This window comes from Lentinus tigrinus (assembly GCF_003813185.1).
Source record: "Lentinus tigrinus ALCF2SS1-7 unplaced genomic scaffold L226scaffold_13, whole genome shotgun sequence".
NCBI classification, from domain to species: Eukaryota; Fungi; Basidiomycota; class Agaricomycetes; order Polyporales; family Polyporaceae; genus Lentinus; species Lentinus tigrinus.
Genome location: NW_027137922.1, coordinates 556,708 through 572,671, shown reverse-complemented (window position 1 = coordinate 572,671; position 15,964 = coordinate 556,708). Strand labels below are relative to the sequence as shown.

Below are 15,964 nucleotides of genomic sequence, written 5' to 3'. Positions count from 1 at the left end.
CCCACATTTTTGTATTGACTGCGTGCGTACAATTGCAAGGTCCGGGCGAACGTATGGTAAGAGTTTCTTCACCACGAAAACAGAAAAGTGTCTGACGGCGGACACGTTGCAATTCTCAGTATCTGTTCAACTAGTACCGAATCATATGTGCAATATTGGTGCATGTCCACCTTCCTTCGACCGACTATGAGTCAGATTTCAAGAACACGGCCTCTCGCACGAGCGGTGGGAACAGGGAAGAAGCACCCGGTGGTTCCTGAGTGTGTTCAGAGTGGCAGCTGGAATCAGTAACGCCCTCGCCGTCGATGACACTTTCCGCGCGTAAACTGCGCCTGCCATTCGTAACGAGGGTCGCTGTTACCTGCAAACCTGACTGTGTACCGTCAATCGTACACTAGAGATTCCTACGGCGAGCTCAAGCCTCAGGGCTATTCTACAGTTGTCGCCGGTGGGTGGAACAGTAAGCGCAAACATGTCATGTTTTCTACTGAATCATTCAGAAGCCGAGCAGGACCGATCGCTGACCTCAATCACGAAGTGATGCGACTCACTATGCTCGACGAAGGCCGGTTCAAGCGATCTTCGTGATTTGCTTGCCAAATGAGCTTCCCCGCTTTGCTGCAGCAGGCGGCGTCCGAGTCAATCAAGGTCGTCGGTACGTGTCCTAGATCTGGTGGCCCTCGTCAGGGTTGTCGGTTCTTTCTTTCGTTCCATGAACCTTCGTGCATCTGACCCACTCTGCACGACAACAGGTTGAAGACTGGCGAGGGACTGAGGACGAAGGTATGACACATTGGTCGGCATCCGTGCCGTTGGACCTATCAGGTCGTCTGCCCGGATGTCGAGAGGGGCACTGCGGACGCCATCTGCTGCCGAGTCGCCCACGGGAAGTCAGGGGGTCTGAAGCATGAGAGCGCGGCAAATACGGGCTGTTGTCGTGACCGAAGGTGCGGACGAATAGGCTCGAGAATCGAGAACACCGAGTTGGCGCCGTGCTTGCGGCTGCTGATGTTTCTCCAGAGGGTGCCGCTTGGGCCTCGCGGTGGTCACTGGTGCAGCGTGCAGGAATGAGACGGTTCTGAATGAAAGAAGGACGGCCTCGTGTGATTATTTGTGTCCCCATGCTCGGCGGTGGCAGCACGGCGGACGACATGGATGACGTACGGGTGAGGACAGAACGCGCTCCGGAGTCTGTGAGCGGTGCACAGGGGCAGCGGCAGGGCTGGGTCGATAAGAGGTGCCTTTATGACATACGTTAGATCGAGCGAGGACATTGTAGTGTCCATCTCGGATCCGAAAGCAGATAGGTTGCGTGATCTGAGGGACGATGGAATCGATCACGCTGCGTAAATGCTCGCTGGGTGCCAAGATCTGTGTATCTCGAGCCCGGAACGTCAGGGTTCTGTGGCAGCGTCCGGCAGTATATAAAGAAGCGGGCCAGCAGCGTCCTCGCTCGACGTCCACTGCGCACCCGCACACCATGGGCGCTGCAGTGTTGTGCAGACTCGCCCACCCTCGCCCGATGCGGTAGCAAACTCCCACGCGACTGGGCCCGCTGTCGCCAGTCGCTCGCCCGCTCTCACTGCTCCCAGCCAGTGCTCTGCTGCTCAGCTTACCCGGCCTTCCTGCGTCTCCTCCCGGCCCCGTCCTGCGTCCCTCAGCTGCCGCGGAGAAACACACGCTGCCCTCCTCCCAGCCCGCCTGATCATCGGCTGCAGCTTCTCGGAATCTCCGGCCTCCCCTCCTCTGGCACCAGGCAGCCCCATCTTTTCGCATCGTGCACGTCCTCCACGCCCGCCCCGTACGCCCCGTCTTCTGCCCCGCTATATCTGGCGAGTGCAGATTACCATGATTCATCTCGATCACAATCACTCCTCTATCCCCGGCCCTCCCAGTTCCCAAAACCTCATCCTTCCAAGCTCTCCGCACTGGTCCTCCCCCGGCCGTGATGGCAGACCGTTCTATCAGGAATCTCAGGAACAGTTCTTGTCAGACTCCTCCAAGCCACCTGCCCAACCAGACAATCCTCCAGCCGAACTCGTCTCCCCAGACTCTTCCGTTCCCGCTGCGAACGGCCCTGTAACGCCCGCAGAAGCGGAACAGCCCTCCCTCCCTGAGCCGTCCCCGAGCAGCCCTCCCGAACCACGCTCTCCTCCAGCGGACAGCACCTCCTCGCTGACCCCTCCTCCGGATGCCGCATCGCCAAATCACACCATGGACGCGCCCGAAGACCCACCAGGACAGCTGCCGACAGATGACGGCGGGGCAGAGATTCAGGAGAAGGCCGGCGACCAGGCCGCAAACCAAGTTGAACGGGCATCTCGTCAGTCTACTCCTCTCAGCGAATTGTCCTCAGCTCCAGAAACTGCTCCAGACGACGACAATGGAGCGACAGACGGCCCATCCAACGCGACCGACGGAGATGCTGGCTCCAAGGACGCGGCAGAGGGACAGGCAAATGGTGCGTTCTCCACGTACAGCGTTTGTGCACGTAGAGGGTATCATAACGCGTTTTGTAGCCTCCACGTCGACAAAAGAGCTCCAGCCACAAAACGCGCCAAGTTCATCTCCGAACCGTACTCCCACAGTTACGGCGAAAGGAACCACCGGGAACCTCACTGACGGTTCGTTTGCCCCGAAGCTGGAGCAACACACCCAGTCCCCAATGCCAGACGGCTTGTCGTCGTCAAGTCATACCTCCCATTCCAGCGCGTCTACCAAGGCGTCAGCTCCTGATCCTAAAGTGGTCAGCATATTGGAGCTCAACTCGCTCCTGCTCAGGTAAGTGCGATGCGGGAGAGCATGCTCGACGTGCGCTCACGAGCTTGCAGAGTAACCATGGAATTTCAAGCTCGAGGGGTATCAATGAATGATCCGAACTTCCACCAGTATGTCTTTTCTCCCCCTATTGATTCATAGGGACCCTCATGTCCGCTACTTGAAGATATTCGTTAAGACTGCAGTCAAATTTGACTTGGCTTGCAGCCGCAGCTGACGACAACCATAAAGTTGTACGTATCTTGTCCCGTTTGAGGCGCGTTTAGCCGACTAACTATCGCGCAGAGCCAAAACATGATGGTTCTCCCCATGACGGATCCCCCTCCAGTCGTCGAATCTGCTGAGATGCCGCGGATATTGCAGATATACCGCGAGCTTCCCACCGTTTTCGCCAAGCAGCTCGCCCGGCGGCAGCAGGCAGGCACCCTGAATGGCAACGCGAAGCGTGAACGTACGGAGGAACCTGGCCAGGATGGAATGCACAAACGACGCGATACAGGTGAGAGCAAGGGTCAAATGCCTGGCTCGTTCCCCACCCCTGGTGCCGGTCCTTCCACCCCACATCCACCGTCGCAAATCTCAGGTGCGGCAGGCATGTCTGCAGGTCCTGTTCCTCGAATGGGTAGTCCATCCATGCCTCCTCCTCCCGTGCCCCCTGGCGCTCTCAACGAGGCGCAAATTGCGGCCGCTCGTGCACGACAGGCGGCGCAGATACGACAGATACAGGCTCAGCAACAGCATGCCGACGGTGCTCGGCAGATGTCGCCGCCTTCTGGAATGTCCATGAACAACGTTGCCGGCCCATCTTCGATGCCGAACATTCAGAACTTGAGCCAACAGCAAATGGCAGTGCTGTCGAGTATGGGTCCGCAAGCTGTCCAGAACTTCCAGATGTTGCAGCAGAATCCGCCTCATCCATTCGTCCAGTTCCTGGTGCAGCAAATACCTGGCTTTATGCAACTCCCACTACAGGACAAGTTGCAGAAGATGGCCATGGCTCAGGTAGGATTTGACGTGACTGTCGTCGCTACGAAGAGATGAGCCGGCTGACATACGCCTCTAGAATATGATGCGCCAGCGTCAGCAACAACATGGCGGAGGCTCCTCGATGGGCGGTCTTTCTCAAGGCGGGATGCAAGCAGGCCTCCAGCACACCGGTGACGGCAGCCCTTCACGGATGTCACCCGTATCACAGCACTCACCCATGCAGCCCTCATTTTCTCAAGGCAACTCTGGTGGCGACCCACGATCCATGATGACCCCGCAACAGCAGCAAGCATTCGCGGGTATGAACCCCCAGCAACGACAACTCTTCCTCATGCAGCAGCAGCAGATGTTGCGTGGCGGCAGCGCCGGTGGAGGAATGAACCAGCAGATGATGAACCAGCAGCAGATGATACAGGAGCGCATGCGAATAGAGCAGCAACGGATGGCTCAGGCGCAGGCGCAAGCTGCCGCCGCAGGACAAGGTTCCCCACCGAACGTCATGGGCTCCCCGATGGTCGATGGCCCCCAATTCCCCGCTCTGCGGTCAAATCCGGGCATGCCGGGCATCGCGCGGAGTGCGCGGACGCCCTCCGATTCCGTCCCGTCGCCAGTCTCGCAGCAGCGACTGTCGATGTCGGCTCAGAGTCCCGAGGAGCAGCAGCGTGCGATGATGATGCAACAGGTCCAGGCGCAGGCGCAGCGGGGGATGGCATCGCAGATGCAGAACGCGGCCTTCGGGAACGGCGGGATGTCGAACGCGGCGTTTGCGCATATGCAGGGCATGGGCATGGGTGGTGGTGGAGGCGGGCAGTTCGGTGGCATGGGCTCGCCCCCAGGGTCCGCCGGGGGCAGCAGCGGAGGAGCGGGTGGGTTCAGGGGCGGCTCGCCTGCATCTGGCGGGCAGATGTGGGGTGGCGGAGGTGGGCAAGGCGGGTTCGGGGGAGGACCGTTCATGGCTCCGTCGCCGTCGGCAAGTCAGCATGACGGGATGACCCCGGGGCGGCAGACTAGTGCAACGCCCGCGCCTCATCAGCAGATGGCGCAGAATCCGGCGGGCGACCCGGCAGACATGGATTTCTTCAACTGGGGACAGTGATGGACGTGTGTCCCATCGTTGTTGCTGCCGCCGCCATCTGTCCTGTGGGCAATTGTACATACGCTGTTCGACCTCGCGCCCTTGTTTCTCTGTTTACGTCTACGTTTACGCTTACGCTGCATCATCTGGAACGTCCTCTGCTGTGTCCATCAGTGCTCAGTGCGCACCCGCTTTCGCTGCGATCGCGCACGTTGTCTTGTATACTTTGGCTTTCTGTCGTTCTCGCGTACTTAATATCCCTTCTCGTCTCGTCCGTATGTTATTCCTCTCCCCTCTAGCTGTATCGTAGGGGGCTGTCCAATTGTCGTAGTACCTTCCGTTCTATCGATACCTCCCCGCTGTTGTAAACCTTCAAATCTGCACTGTTCAGTGTTAACGCAGCAGCGTCGCCAAGGTCACAGGGTGCATCATTCATGCGCAGGTAGCGCGGGTTAGTTCTGCGACGAGGGGACTGGCAGTGGCTGGTGGCTGGGTTCTGACTCTGGCTGCCTGCAGAGCGCATCAATGCGTGCAGATAGAGTGTGAACCACAATGATATTGAACGTCGAAGCGGTGCAGCTGCAGTGCCCCCACCGTCAAAGAACCCAATCACGAGCTGCACGGTCTCCCGCGGGTTGCGTGGAACGATGACTCGAGTGTGATTTTGAAGACGTGGACGGCACCGACGAAGCTGGGTTTTTGACAGATTGCGGGTGCTCGTGATCCCGACGCGGGCGGAGAGAGCTCAGAAGAACCTCGCTTTCGAATTCCGGATATACACGCCACGGACGTCTCGTACACGCTGCACAGCCGCACCGCGCTCAGGGACAGGTACACAGCAGTGCGAGATGAGATGTGTGATGCCCTGACTCAACACTCGCTGTCAGTGTCACTGGGTAGAACGCGTTCTCTCCGCCTGAGAGCCCCTGGGCCAGCTATATATCGATGGACTGAACTCAATTTGGGCCGACGTGAATTCTGTCTTCTCTTCTACCCTGACTTGCAATTGCCCCTGCCAGACGACACGCTACTGCACGCGCGGACCTCGATAGTGACGGACTCGGATTCGGATAGGATATGGTCTTTGCAAGGTTAACACCCGCGGACAAGGACGCGTTCTTCGCGCTCCTGGACGAGTTGAGTATCCCTTACGTCCTGCATGTGGCACGCTGGAGCCCGAACAGGGGGTCGCTGACCGTGATTGTCCCCGTCCTCGTCCTCCGTTGCGTCCGTGAACAGGTACTTCGCGTCTCGCCCGGACTTGTTTGGGGGTGAGGCAAACGCGACAACAGCAAGAGCTGCCGCAACCTCCGCCGTACATCAAGTGCTCTCCTCGTCGCCCTCGGTGCCCGCCACGAGCGGATGGAAGAGGCCAGATTCGGTGCGTCCCTCTTCCCCTCTGTCCCTCTTCCCCCATTGCCCATCCCATCCCATCCCAGTTCCATCGCCATCGCCATCTCTACCCCCATCGTGTGCTCTTCGGCCTGTCACTGACGCGAGGGCGGTGAACCAGGCTACGACAGCGGAAATCAGCAGCTCTGTTGGGAGGGTGGCGGCAGCTGCCGCTGCACTGAGAGCGAGCAATGGGGGCGCGGACCCGATGCCGAGTTCTGCGCAGAATGGGTTCCCGCGTCCGCCCCCAAGGAGGAACACAAGCTCGTCGGAGGAGCCTGCGACCCCGGCACAGCCTGAGCATAACAAGCTTATCCCGCAGAGGGTGAGTCGTCTTTGTCTCTGGATCCCATGACTTGTTGTCGAGCAAGCCGCTCAACTGGTCTCGCACACCTTCGCAATCGCAACAATACGTACGACAATGCGCGTGTAGAAATTCGGCGATGTCGACATGAGCTCTGGGAAGAACATGTTCTCGTCGCTCCGGAACTCGACGGCCGCGAAGCACGCTACCCCTGCGCAAGTCGCGCCGCCGACCCCGCCTGCGTTCAAGCGCAATACCGACTTCGCGCCGCCGCCGAGGCGCGTGCCGTCCGCCTCTGCGTCTTCGCCGTCACCCCCAGCGGTGTCCCCCTCGCCGCCGGCGCCTCCAGCACTCCCGAGGAGGAACACACAGCAGGAAGAGGGAGAGTGGGCGGAGGCGTTGTATGACTACCACAGCGAGGCAAGTCGCCGTTTCGTGTGATAGTAGGGTCGGACTGGATACTTACGCGCATGACCGTGACAGGACCCAGGCGATCTGGCGTTGCAGGAGGGCGTGCGCGTGTTGGTGGTGGAGCGCACCTCCGATGATTGGTACGTGCACTCTCCCAATCTCAACTTCAGCAAGGAAACATACTGAGTGCTTCATCTCAGGTGGACTGGCGAGATCGACGGCCGTCGGGGACTGATCCCTGCGGCGTATGTCAAGGCCTTGTAGATCCAAAACTCCCGCGGGCCGGCTTCACGGACCTCCATGAACACGCTAGCTGTTCCTCTCCCCACCCCTTGCACTATTCTGTACTCAGGTTGTGTGCGCGATATAGCCATCGGGACCATCTGACTATGTTATGTATATTGAGGTAGTTTCAGCCTTCAGGTGGCTGAATGTGCGCTTAGATCTTCGTTGAGATAAGCCTATTGACCGGCAAGACAGACAAATAACCGGGACCATTATGGCGTTCTTCGCTTGGGCTTCGCAGCTTGGTCCTCGACGTCCACCATGTCTTCCACCGCATGCTCCAGCTTTGACCTCAGCAATGCGTGCAAGGACAGAGAGTACACGATTTGGCCTCGCGTGACCGCTGCCTGTAACTAGCGCGGCCTGTCACCGGAGATCGAGCTTGCCGTCGTCGGCCACAGTGCCTACTTCGGTTGCGGCGCGCGAGGCTGCCCAGCCGCATTGGCTTGCCAGCCTCGCTCGAAACAAATACGAGTTCAAGCGGGCTGATGGTGGCTCTTTGCGCCTGTGACCCGCCCAACCACCTCGTCACCCAAAAAGCCCAGTGAGCGTGTCGTATTATTTCTCGAGCTGGTGCTGCCCTTCACTGTGTTCTTCACGCTGCCCGTTTCCCACCTCCGCGGCCGAGCAGCGACTCGATCGAGCGTGCTGGTGTGTTCTTGTTTGTCTGCTGCCCAAGCTGTGGCCCGAGGCCCGACGTATAAAGCCCGCCCTCCCGCGACGCGTCACCCCGCCCACCCTTTTATTCCCTTCTCTTTTGCTTTCGCCCTCGACGGGCACCACATCCCCCGCTAACATCCACGCTCCCTCCCTTCCCCTCCCGTACATACCTCTCCGCTTCATCTCATCATGTCCGCGTCCGACCTCCGCCATCCCGCGTCCCTTCTCCCGCGGTCCTTCCACAACCGCGACCTGCTCCATCTCATGTGCCAGCCCGTGTCCTACGACATGATCCAGTACATTGCCATTCAGACGACCTCTGTAATCAAGCTGGCGGACGAGCCTACCGCGCCCCAGGCGTCGCTCCCAACACCGCCGCATACACCCCTCAAGACGTCGTTTAGCGAACAGGAGCAGGCCCCGGCGCAGCAGCAGCCATCAGCGCTCTCACTTCCTACTCTGCACGAATTCATCATCTTCATCTGCCAGAGCTCCCATGTCCAGGTGCCGACGCTTCTTGCGACGCTCATCTACCTTGAGCGGTTGCGGACAAAGCTGCCGAAGATGGCGAAAGGTATGTCGGTCATCCTATGCGCGCATATATCCTGCCACCTTGCGCCCCCGGCCCTCTGCTACCATCTCGTACTTACGTTTACCCGCTACAGGTATGCCATGTACGCGTCATCGCGTGTTCCTCGCGACGCTCATCGTGGCCGCCAAGTATCTCAACGACTCGTCGCCGAAGAACAAGAACTGGGTCCATTACGCGCGTCTCTTTGAGCTCGCCGAGGTCAACCTGATGGAGAAGCAGCTCCTCTTCCTCCTCAACTACGACCTTCGGTTCGACGAGGACGAGGCTCTCCTCCACTTCGCGCCGTTCCTCCCCAACTCCGGCTCCAAGATCGCTCGTCCAGCCACGCCGTCTGAGTCCGGGGTCAAGGAGACGCGTGCGGCTGCTGTCAATCGTGCAAAGGCCCGCGTACAAGCGCATATATCCATGCCGCCTACCAGCGACATAGGTGCCTCGAGCCTGCCATCGCCAGCTGGGAGCCTCTCGAGCGTGCAGAGCTTCGTCAAGCGCATCTCGTCTCAGTATCTCACTGTGCCTCCCACGGACAAGGATGAAGCTCGACCGCGGTTGCTCGCGAGGCAATCATCGAGCAACACCCTCAGCAGCTGCGGGAGGAGCCTCACCGGGGACAGCACGGGGTCGGAGCCGGGATTGTCCTGCGACAGTGGATCATCCTCACCTTCGTCGGTCGCGTCATCGGATCCTTCATCGGACCAGGAGGACTTCGAGGTCGAGATCGAAGACGTCGACGATGGCGACGAGGACCGTGCGAGGAAGTACACCCTTCAGCCGTTGTCTGCTGCCGCGTTCGTCTACAGGCACCGACAGGGGAGGAAGGTCTCGGCGGCATCGACATGCACAGTGAAGAGCGATGCTACCATCGCGTGCACGATGAACGAGATCAAACGGCTGGGTGGTATGCGTGAGATGCCTAGCTACGAGCGGTCGGACTCCGAGAGCTCGTCGCCTTCATCTCCATCTGACGTACACCAGTCTCTCCTCCATGGCCGTTGTGGTGCCGGAAGGGGCGCTCCCCGTTCAACATTGTACTCGTCTGGCAAGTCCGACGGTGGGGCTACAGTGGTGTCGTCGGCGACTATGCCCACGATCGCGCGGACCGCAGCATCTGGTGGATTCCTGAGTCGCATGTGGGCTGCGACGAAGGGGCAGGCTGCCACCGAGAAAGATAGCATGGAGCAGGACGGCCCGGGCAGCGCGTTCCGGAGGCTCGCGCACTCGAAGTCGGCTCTATTCCGGACGCAGCAACAGCAGGTCGACGTATGATCTATGTGATCTATGCTTCTATGCTCTATGCGTATGGCGGACACGACGCGACATGATGACTTGAAAACACACACACCTCTCTTCAGCGACAAGCCTCGCTTCTCACTCTTCGTATGTGCGCGGACTAGGATATGGACATCACCTCTGTTCTCCGATTTGTTTTATTCTCCGTCTTCGTACCCTCCGTCTTCATTTCTCCTCGCATGCTGGACAGCCTACTCTACTTTTTTTCTTCGGACAACGTACTATACTCACTGTTGCTTCTCACTCACCGTGTGCACTTTTTTCTTCTCTTCGTTCGCATGCGGTACCCACATGTATTTTTCTCACATCACTATTCTCTACCCTCTCTTCCCCGCACGGACTCCACTAGAGCCTGCATACGTGCTGTAGCCGTAGTACTCGTCCGTGAATACCCCGGACTGGTAGACGATACCCGTCATGATACCGAGCGGATTGTCCTTGTATGTATGGTCGTGTACAATACATGGTCTGTATCGTTGCTTCATCCATTCCAGCGAGCGAAAGCTTCTTCTGATCCTTCAGACTCATAGATTTGGCACAGTATATGACTTACTGGAATCATAGCTAATTGTAGGCAAGCTTACATTATCTAGCGGCCAGCTGAGAAGGTATCTATGTATAAAGCATCATTTCACCATCAGCAGGTGTTCTGCACTCCGACCGCTCACCAGCCCACGCAGTGCGATACCTCTGTACGCCCGCATGGCATACATCGCTGCAGGAACTTGAACATCACTGTAATTTTCGGAAGATACAAGTTCAGTAAATCATACATGACATGTACCTTCACTTTGGTCGATAACGGACAGAATGCTAGCATACATACAACACGTGAACATCGGCAACTCATAAAGAGAAAAATCCCTGGTAGCGAAGTGAGCCCCGTCTTCCGTCGGGATCGATCTTAGACACCGCCTCCTGCTTCAGCAATGGACAACAGTACTCATCAGTCACCGCCGTGTCCTTCAGATACAGGATCTTCTCGAGCTTCTCCACCGCCTCGTCGCTCGGCATCGGACGCCCCTCCTTCGCCATGCACGCCAGGAAGCCCTTGAGGTCGTACACCTTGCCAGACCCAAGGTCCGGATAGTCGACCGGCTGTGTTGCGTCTTCAGTCTCCGATGTAGTCTCCTCGTGAGTGTAGTGCACGAAACCCCACCCCTTGTTGGCAGGATCGAGGAAGGCGTACTGCGGCATATTGCACACAAACGTCCACAGCTCCTTCTGGCCGCGGGGGATCCGAGGGGACTGAAGCGGGACGGTCATGACCGTGCGCTCGCTGATGCTCTGCCCGGGGTCGCGCGTGCCGCCCTGGAACGCAGAGGTCCCGACGCAGGGCAGAGCGTATTGGCCGGCCATTGTGGCTGAACGAGTGCCGGCCTGCCAGGGAATGATATCCGCAAGGGCCTGCACTACCTGCGAGGGCGTGAAGAAGGGAAGGGAGACGCAAGAGAGACTATGTGTGGACATCATGCTGACGTAGGTGAAAGAGCAGGGGTAAGGATCCGGCTTTTGGATGCTGAGGAAGGCCGGGTGAAGGATGCCTTCGACGGTTTTGAAGCGGAACGGCTGGGTCCGGACAAGTTCAAGGAGCCGGGTGCCGTCGATAGACGGGCATCCCATGAGGACTATGCGACGGAGAGTCGGCGTTGCAGCGAGGATCTCAGGGACGTCATCGGCGGTAATGACTGTGTTGTCCGAGAGGTCGACAGAGCGAACGTCACCGAGGTCAGCAAGGACGGCTGAGACGTGTGCGCCCGACAGTCGGAAACCCGCGAGGTTGACCCGGGAGGTCTCCTTCAGCTCCTTGAGGGTCATGACGAGTAGGCCCACCGCGCCACCTCTGAAGGGATCCAGGTCGCGCAGGAGCGTCTTTACTCGCGCGGCTTTTCCGGGGAGCCAGAGAAGCTTCTCAACCTCGGTCGTGTCTTCGTCCTCAATGGACTGCTTCACGGCGACGTTCAAGGACAGGTCAGCCAAGTTGGCAACCATTCCATCGGAGACTTCGGGTTCCGCTCGGGACTCCTGAGGCGGTGCGGAGGATTGCGGAGGGTCCTTGAACGTTTCGCCCGGCCAGGCCTCACGCAGCAGGTTCGGCGGAAGGACAGGAACATCCGCGAGGCCTTGGATGCATTCAAGCCAGTACTCCTGCTGCTTGCGTTCCCTCTCAGCTGTAAGGACTGTTAATACCAGTGCACAACATCAATACAAACCACTTGCCTCCCTTGTCAACACCCTTCGCGGGTTCTTGCGTCTGAGCATCAAGCGCCACATTCTTTGGCAGAGCATAGTAAATGCTGAGGTAACTACGCCCATCGAGCGGCGCGAGATACTGCGCCCGCGAGCCTGGTGACTCAGGTCCGGAGAGGAAGCAGTACGCAGGCTTCTCGGGGTCGGTGACATCCAAGATGGACAAGCCGTCATTGTTGTCTGGAGGTCGCGAGTGTCATTCAGCGCGCCACTGATGATAGCGCATTGCAAACAATCCTACCTCCGTCCCAGCAGCCCATACTCGCGGGCAAGATGTCGTTCTCAAGTGAGGTCCCACTGCTCTGGATGTTGGCCCCATCCTCAATATCCGCTGTCCAGGCCATGGCCAGAAGCGACGTGGTGAAGGGGCATGGGACATCTGGAATGCAGGGTCCCTCCGCGCCGTAGCTGCCGTACTTGCCTTGAATATCGCGCACCTCCGCACGAACAATTGTGGCGTTGTCCGGCTGCTGGATAAGGGTGACGAGCCGACGCATGGCGCGCAGGGGCAGGCTGCCATAGCACCACTGGTGATGGAATGCTGCGATGCACCGACGATTGCCTGGGTGGTCGGCGGGTGCACCGTGCGGGCGGACGCGCGCGATGAGGAAAACCTGGTGGCGTTGGCCCATGCTGAGACGAGGTGATGGTTGGGGGATAAGAGGCTCGCACCCCAGAGCGTGGACAAGCTGAACTATAAGTACGCGTGCTGGTGCTTCGTTCTCCGTGCTCGTTTGGGAATTTCTATGTGACTTGTCGCAGCCGCATTGGGGGGCAGCTTGCCGTATCGGGTATGCGGCCCAAGCTTCTCAAAAGGTATTGCATTGTCCTGGCTGTCGCCGTCCTTAGAGACTGCTTATTGTACTCGCTGTCCGTGCAATGTGCCGTAGATCTGAATGCCATGCCAGACGAGAGGATGGGACAAGGCCAGAGAGCGGGCGACACGACTGGTAGCTGTCCGAGTCGCGTTGTGCCTTGAAATGCGAAAGTGACTTCAATCAGCGCTTCGGCCCATGCCTACATGTGCGGGATCTGCAGAGGCGTATAAGTAAGCAGTAGATGTCGTCGTCATGGCAAGCAGCTGAACCTTGACTCAAGTGATGATGGATATCGATCCTTTCCTCGAGGTGCAAGGCAAGTACTGGCTCCAGACGCCCCAGTTTACCTGCCCACATTGCAGAGAGCGCCGTGCTCGTTGCTAGTCAAGAATCAGACTCGCATACGAGGGCAGTAGTTGAGATTTTCCGCTTCGACAGCCCTGTCGATTCAGAAGGCCGCGACAGTGATCCGCAAGTGTGATTATGTCTCACAATGGTATCAGGCTGAGGATGCAATAAGTTTGGTGCGGTACGAGAGTCGAAGTCGTGAAAGGAAACAGTAAACCGTAAGAGACACCAGTACCATCCGCGGAAATGGCCCGGGTTCTGCCGAGCGACCACTAGGACCACAACCACATCCGCCTATCGAGGACAGGGCGAAGATTTCCAAAACATATGCATACCAACTTCTATTGCTGTAGGAGCGTCTCAAGTGCTCTATATCCAGAGTATGTGTCTATCAAGACGACCCTTGTACTTTACAACAACCTCCTGTCCATTGTCCGCTAGTAAGTATGTGACCTCCGGATCCATAAGCAAGCAAACAGCCTAATCTCCACGACACCAGTTAAATCAGCACGCAAATATTGATATATCATTCCTTCTTCGTCTTCTGCCCCTCCATGGTATTCGTGTCCACTCGCTTACCCTTGCGCGACCCAGCCGCGTACCCCATCGTGCCCAAGAAGACAAGCGCAGCACCCGCCCACATCATCCCCGTGTTGATCTGGCCCCCTTTCGCGCCGAACAAGAAGACGCTGATGACCATCGACACCGCCTTGCGCACGACGAGCACAAGCGTGACGGTGAGCGACGACACGCGCGCCGTGAGCCTGTTCACGCCCGCGACGCACACGACTGATGTCAGCGAAGTCAGCGTCAAAGGAATGTACCCGCTCGGAATCTCGAGGAGCTGCTCCTTGAGGTAGTCAAGGAAAGGCACGGCGAGGGTGAGGGGCTCCATGAGGCCGAATGGTGGGTACAGCGTCGGCATGAGCGGTCCCAACAGAGACGAGGATTCAGGCGCAATCGCAGACGCAGAGAGGGTGACACGGAGGGGTTCGCTGGCGTGCAATGCGCTCGCTTGCCCTGCAAGGTCCTGCCGTACAAACAGGAACATTGGGAGAGAGAGGAAGTGCAGGTAGAACATGCTCTCCTGCCACGGTTGAATGCTGTCCGCCTTGTCTGTCTGCGGATCCTTGACGCTCCCATTCGCATAGCCATTCTTCGTCACCGTAGCTTGGGGGTTGGCAATGGGAGACCGTGTGTAGCGGTTGTACGTCCAGTCTTGCGCAAGCCCCAGCGCGCCCCCCAGAATGAGCGCCAAGGTGAGGATTGCGATCCCGGTAGCGTATTGGGAGGACGAACCGGACTGGGAGGTGGCCGAACTGGAGCCTGTTCGCGCTTTCGCGCCTGACGCGGAGAGTGTTGTGAGGATGACACCCGCGGTGACAAGCAGCACGGAGGCAACCTGTGTCGTGTTGTATCTGGTTAGATAGATTGTTCAGTATTACGTTGGCAATCGCAGAACATCCGGGATGGGGGGAACGCGATGTCTATGGTCATGCTGGCGAGCAACCTGCAATGGCTATGTCCTCTTGTACACGCATCCCCTGCAGAGCCTACTTCTAGAAAAGCTGCTCACCTCCTACCAGCGAATGCCCATCCCATGACCATGCTTACAACCAGTCCTCCGCTCCTGAAGATGATATGGACTGGCATAGGGATCTTGTATCCAAAGGCCATATTGTTCAGCAGGGAAATGCCGTAGAACAAGGCGACTTGGACGAAGTAAGGTTTCAAAGGGATCTTCCGCTTCCTGAGCCTGGGTATAATGAGGCCATGCCATCTCGTCGTTGTCAGGAACCTGGGGAGGCCTTGGATGGAAATGGTGATGAACTGGGCAAAGGTGATGAGCGAGCCCGCATTGGGGTGTGCGCGGGTAAGTTGCTCTAGCGTGAGGGCGTTACTGCGAATAATTAGAGGTCTCAGAGCAACGCTTGAAGAGTATCGTGACGAAAACACGTACCTGCAACATCCACCAAATATTAGCGTGAAGATGGCGGTCCAGTCCGAGATTGTGGCGAGCGTAAGAGCATGTATACTCATGATAGAAGCAGAGGGGGTATATGACGCCTGGCAAGACAGAGAGAACAGGAAGTATAGTTCGTAGAGCGCATCAGGAGAGCTTGGTCTTTGCAGCACGTACTGGACACGTTTGCTTGCCACACGCGTTCCGTGTTTAGCTCACGTGACCAGCATGAACGAAGAACACGTTACGTCACGCGTTCAATCGCGCTACCGAGCCATACGCGAATCTTATAGGAGGTCGATTCATGTCGATTGACTGCCTAGCTATAGATCGCCCGGTTTCTGACATACTTACATACATGGTGCGAACAACTGTGCGAACACAGACAACAAATGACATGATGGTGCAAGTACAGGTTCAAAAACAATTGTGGATGGGTAGGATGTAAGTCGTACAGGCGAGGAACAAACAACAATCGACGAGAGAGTACAAGCTGGAAGCATGGGTCAAAACATGACAGACTGCGATGTGGGTGGACGGTGTTAGTGGATAGCGAAGATGTTACAACAAGTCTAGTGCAGGATGAAAACAAAGCAAGAGTACAGCAAGGTGATGCGAACAGAGACAGCGATAGACCAAGAACAGCTAGCCAAGTGATATCGAGGGCAAATGCGATCACAATCTGCATGAGCATAGCAATGAGCAGCAACGTGAAAACAGAAAGGCAAAGGAGAGCTTGCAAATGAATATGTAAAGGCCGGTCGCAAGGATCCGCGGGACGTGAAGTTTGGGCGTCCTGTATCCTGGCGACTTG

The 15,964-nt window shown here is 57.7% G+C and overlaps 6 protein-coding genes across 6 annotated transcripts; 3 read left to right on the top strand and 3 right to left on the bottom strand.

The window, feature by feature from the left end:
• Positions 1-527: 527 nt before the first annotated feature.
• On the bottom strand, positions 528-1,439 carry L226DRAFT_78226 (uncharacterized protein). Its single transcript, XM_067687240.1, has one exon. It carries the CDS (start codon positions 1,151-1,153, stop codon positions 665-667), a length of 489 nt encoding a protein of 162 aa, XP_067535152.1. The 5' UTR covers positions 1,154-1,439; the 3' UTR covers positions 528-664.
• Positions 1,440-1,463: 24 nt separating this feature from the next.
• L226DRAFT_560733 (uncharacterized protein) lies at positions 1,464-5,243 on the top strand. Its single transcript, XM_067683383.1, has 6 exons — positions 1,464-2,461; positions 2,520-2,781; positions 2,832-2,888; positions 2,945-3,011; positions 3,064-3,780; positions 3,842-5,243. Exons 1-6 carry the CDS (start codon positions 1,849-1,851, stop codon positions 4,859-4,861), a joined length of 2,736 nt encoding a protein of 911 aa, XP_067535151.1. The 5' UTR covers positions 1,464-1,848; the 3' UTR covers positions 4,862-5,243.
• Positions 5,244-5,917: 674 nt separating this feature from the next.
• Positions 5,918-7,211, top strand: L226DRAFT_523399 (uncharacterized protein; the record flags this gene model as incomplete). The annotated part of the gene is made up of 6 exons (XM_067678815.1): positions 5,918-6,027; positions 6,080-6,221; positions 6,354-6,557; positions 6,666-6,971; positions 7,020-7,087; positions 7,148-7,211. The coding sequence occupies 6 exons, from the start codon at positions 5,918-5,920 to the stop codon at positions 7,209-7,211; spliced, it is 894 nt and encodes a 297-aa protein (XP_067535150.1).
• An 870-nt stretch (positions 7,212-8,081) lies between these two features.
• On the top strand, positions 8,082-9,747 carry L226DRAFT_523398 (uncharacterized protein; the record flags this gene model as incomplete). Its single annotated transcript, XM_067678814.1, has 2 exons — positions 8,082-8,466; positions 8,558-9,747. 2 exons carry the CDS (start codon positions 8,082-8,084, stop codon positions 9,745-9,747), a joined length of 1,575 nt encoding a protein of 524 aa, XP_067535149.1.
• Positions 9,748-10,617: 870 nt separating this feature from the next.
• L226DRAFT_571451 (uncharacterized protein) lies at positions 10,618-12,653 on the bottom strand (the record flags this gene model as incomplete). Its single annotated transcript, XM_067684558.1, has 3 exons — positions 10,618-11,942; positions 12,007-12,201; positions 12,263-12,653. The coding sequence occupies 3 exons, from the start codon at positions 12,651-12,653 to the stop codon at positions 10,618-10,620; spliced, it is 1,911 nt and encodes a 636-aa protein (XP_067535148.1).
• An 861-nt stretch (positions 12,654-13,514) lies between these two features.
• Positions 13,515-15,308, bottom strand: L226DRAFT_613402 (UAA transporter). The gene is made up of 3 exons (XM_067686506.1): positions 15,148-15,308; positions 14,764-15,087; positions 13,515-14,605 (listed from the first exon to the last, which is right to left on the bottom strand). Exons 1-3 carry the CDS (start codon positions 15,225-15,227, stop codon positions 13,714-13,716), a joined length of 1,296 nt encoding a protein of 431 aa, XP_067535147.1. The 5' UTR covers positions 15,228-15,308; the 3' UTR covers positions 13,515-13,713.
• Positions 15,309-15,964: the final 656 nt, after the last annotated feature.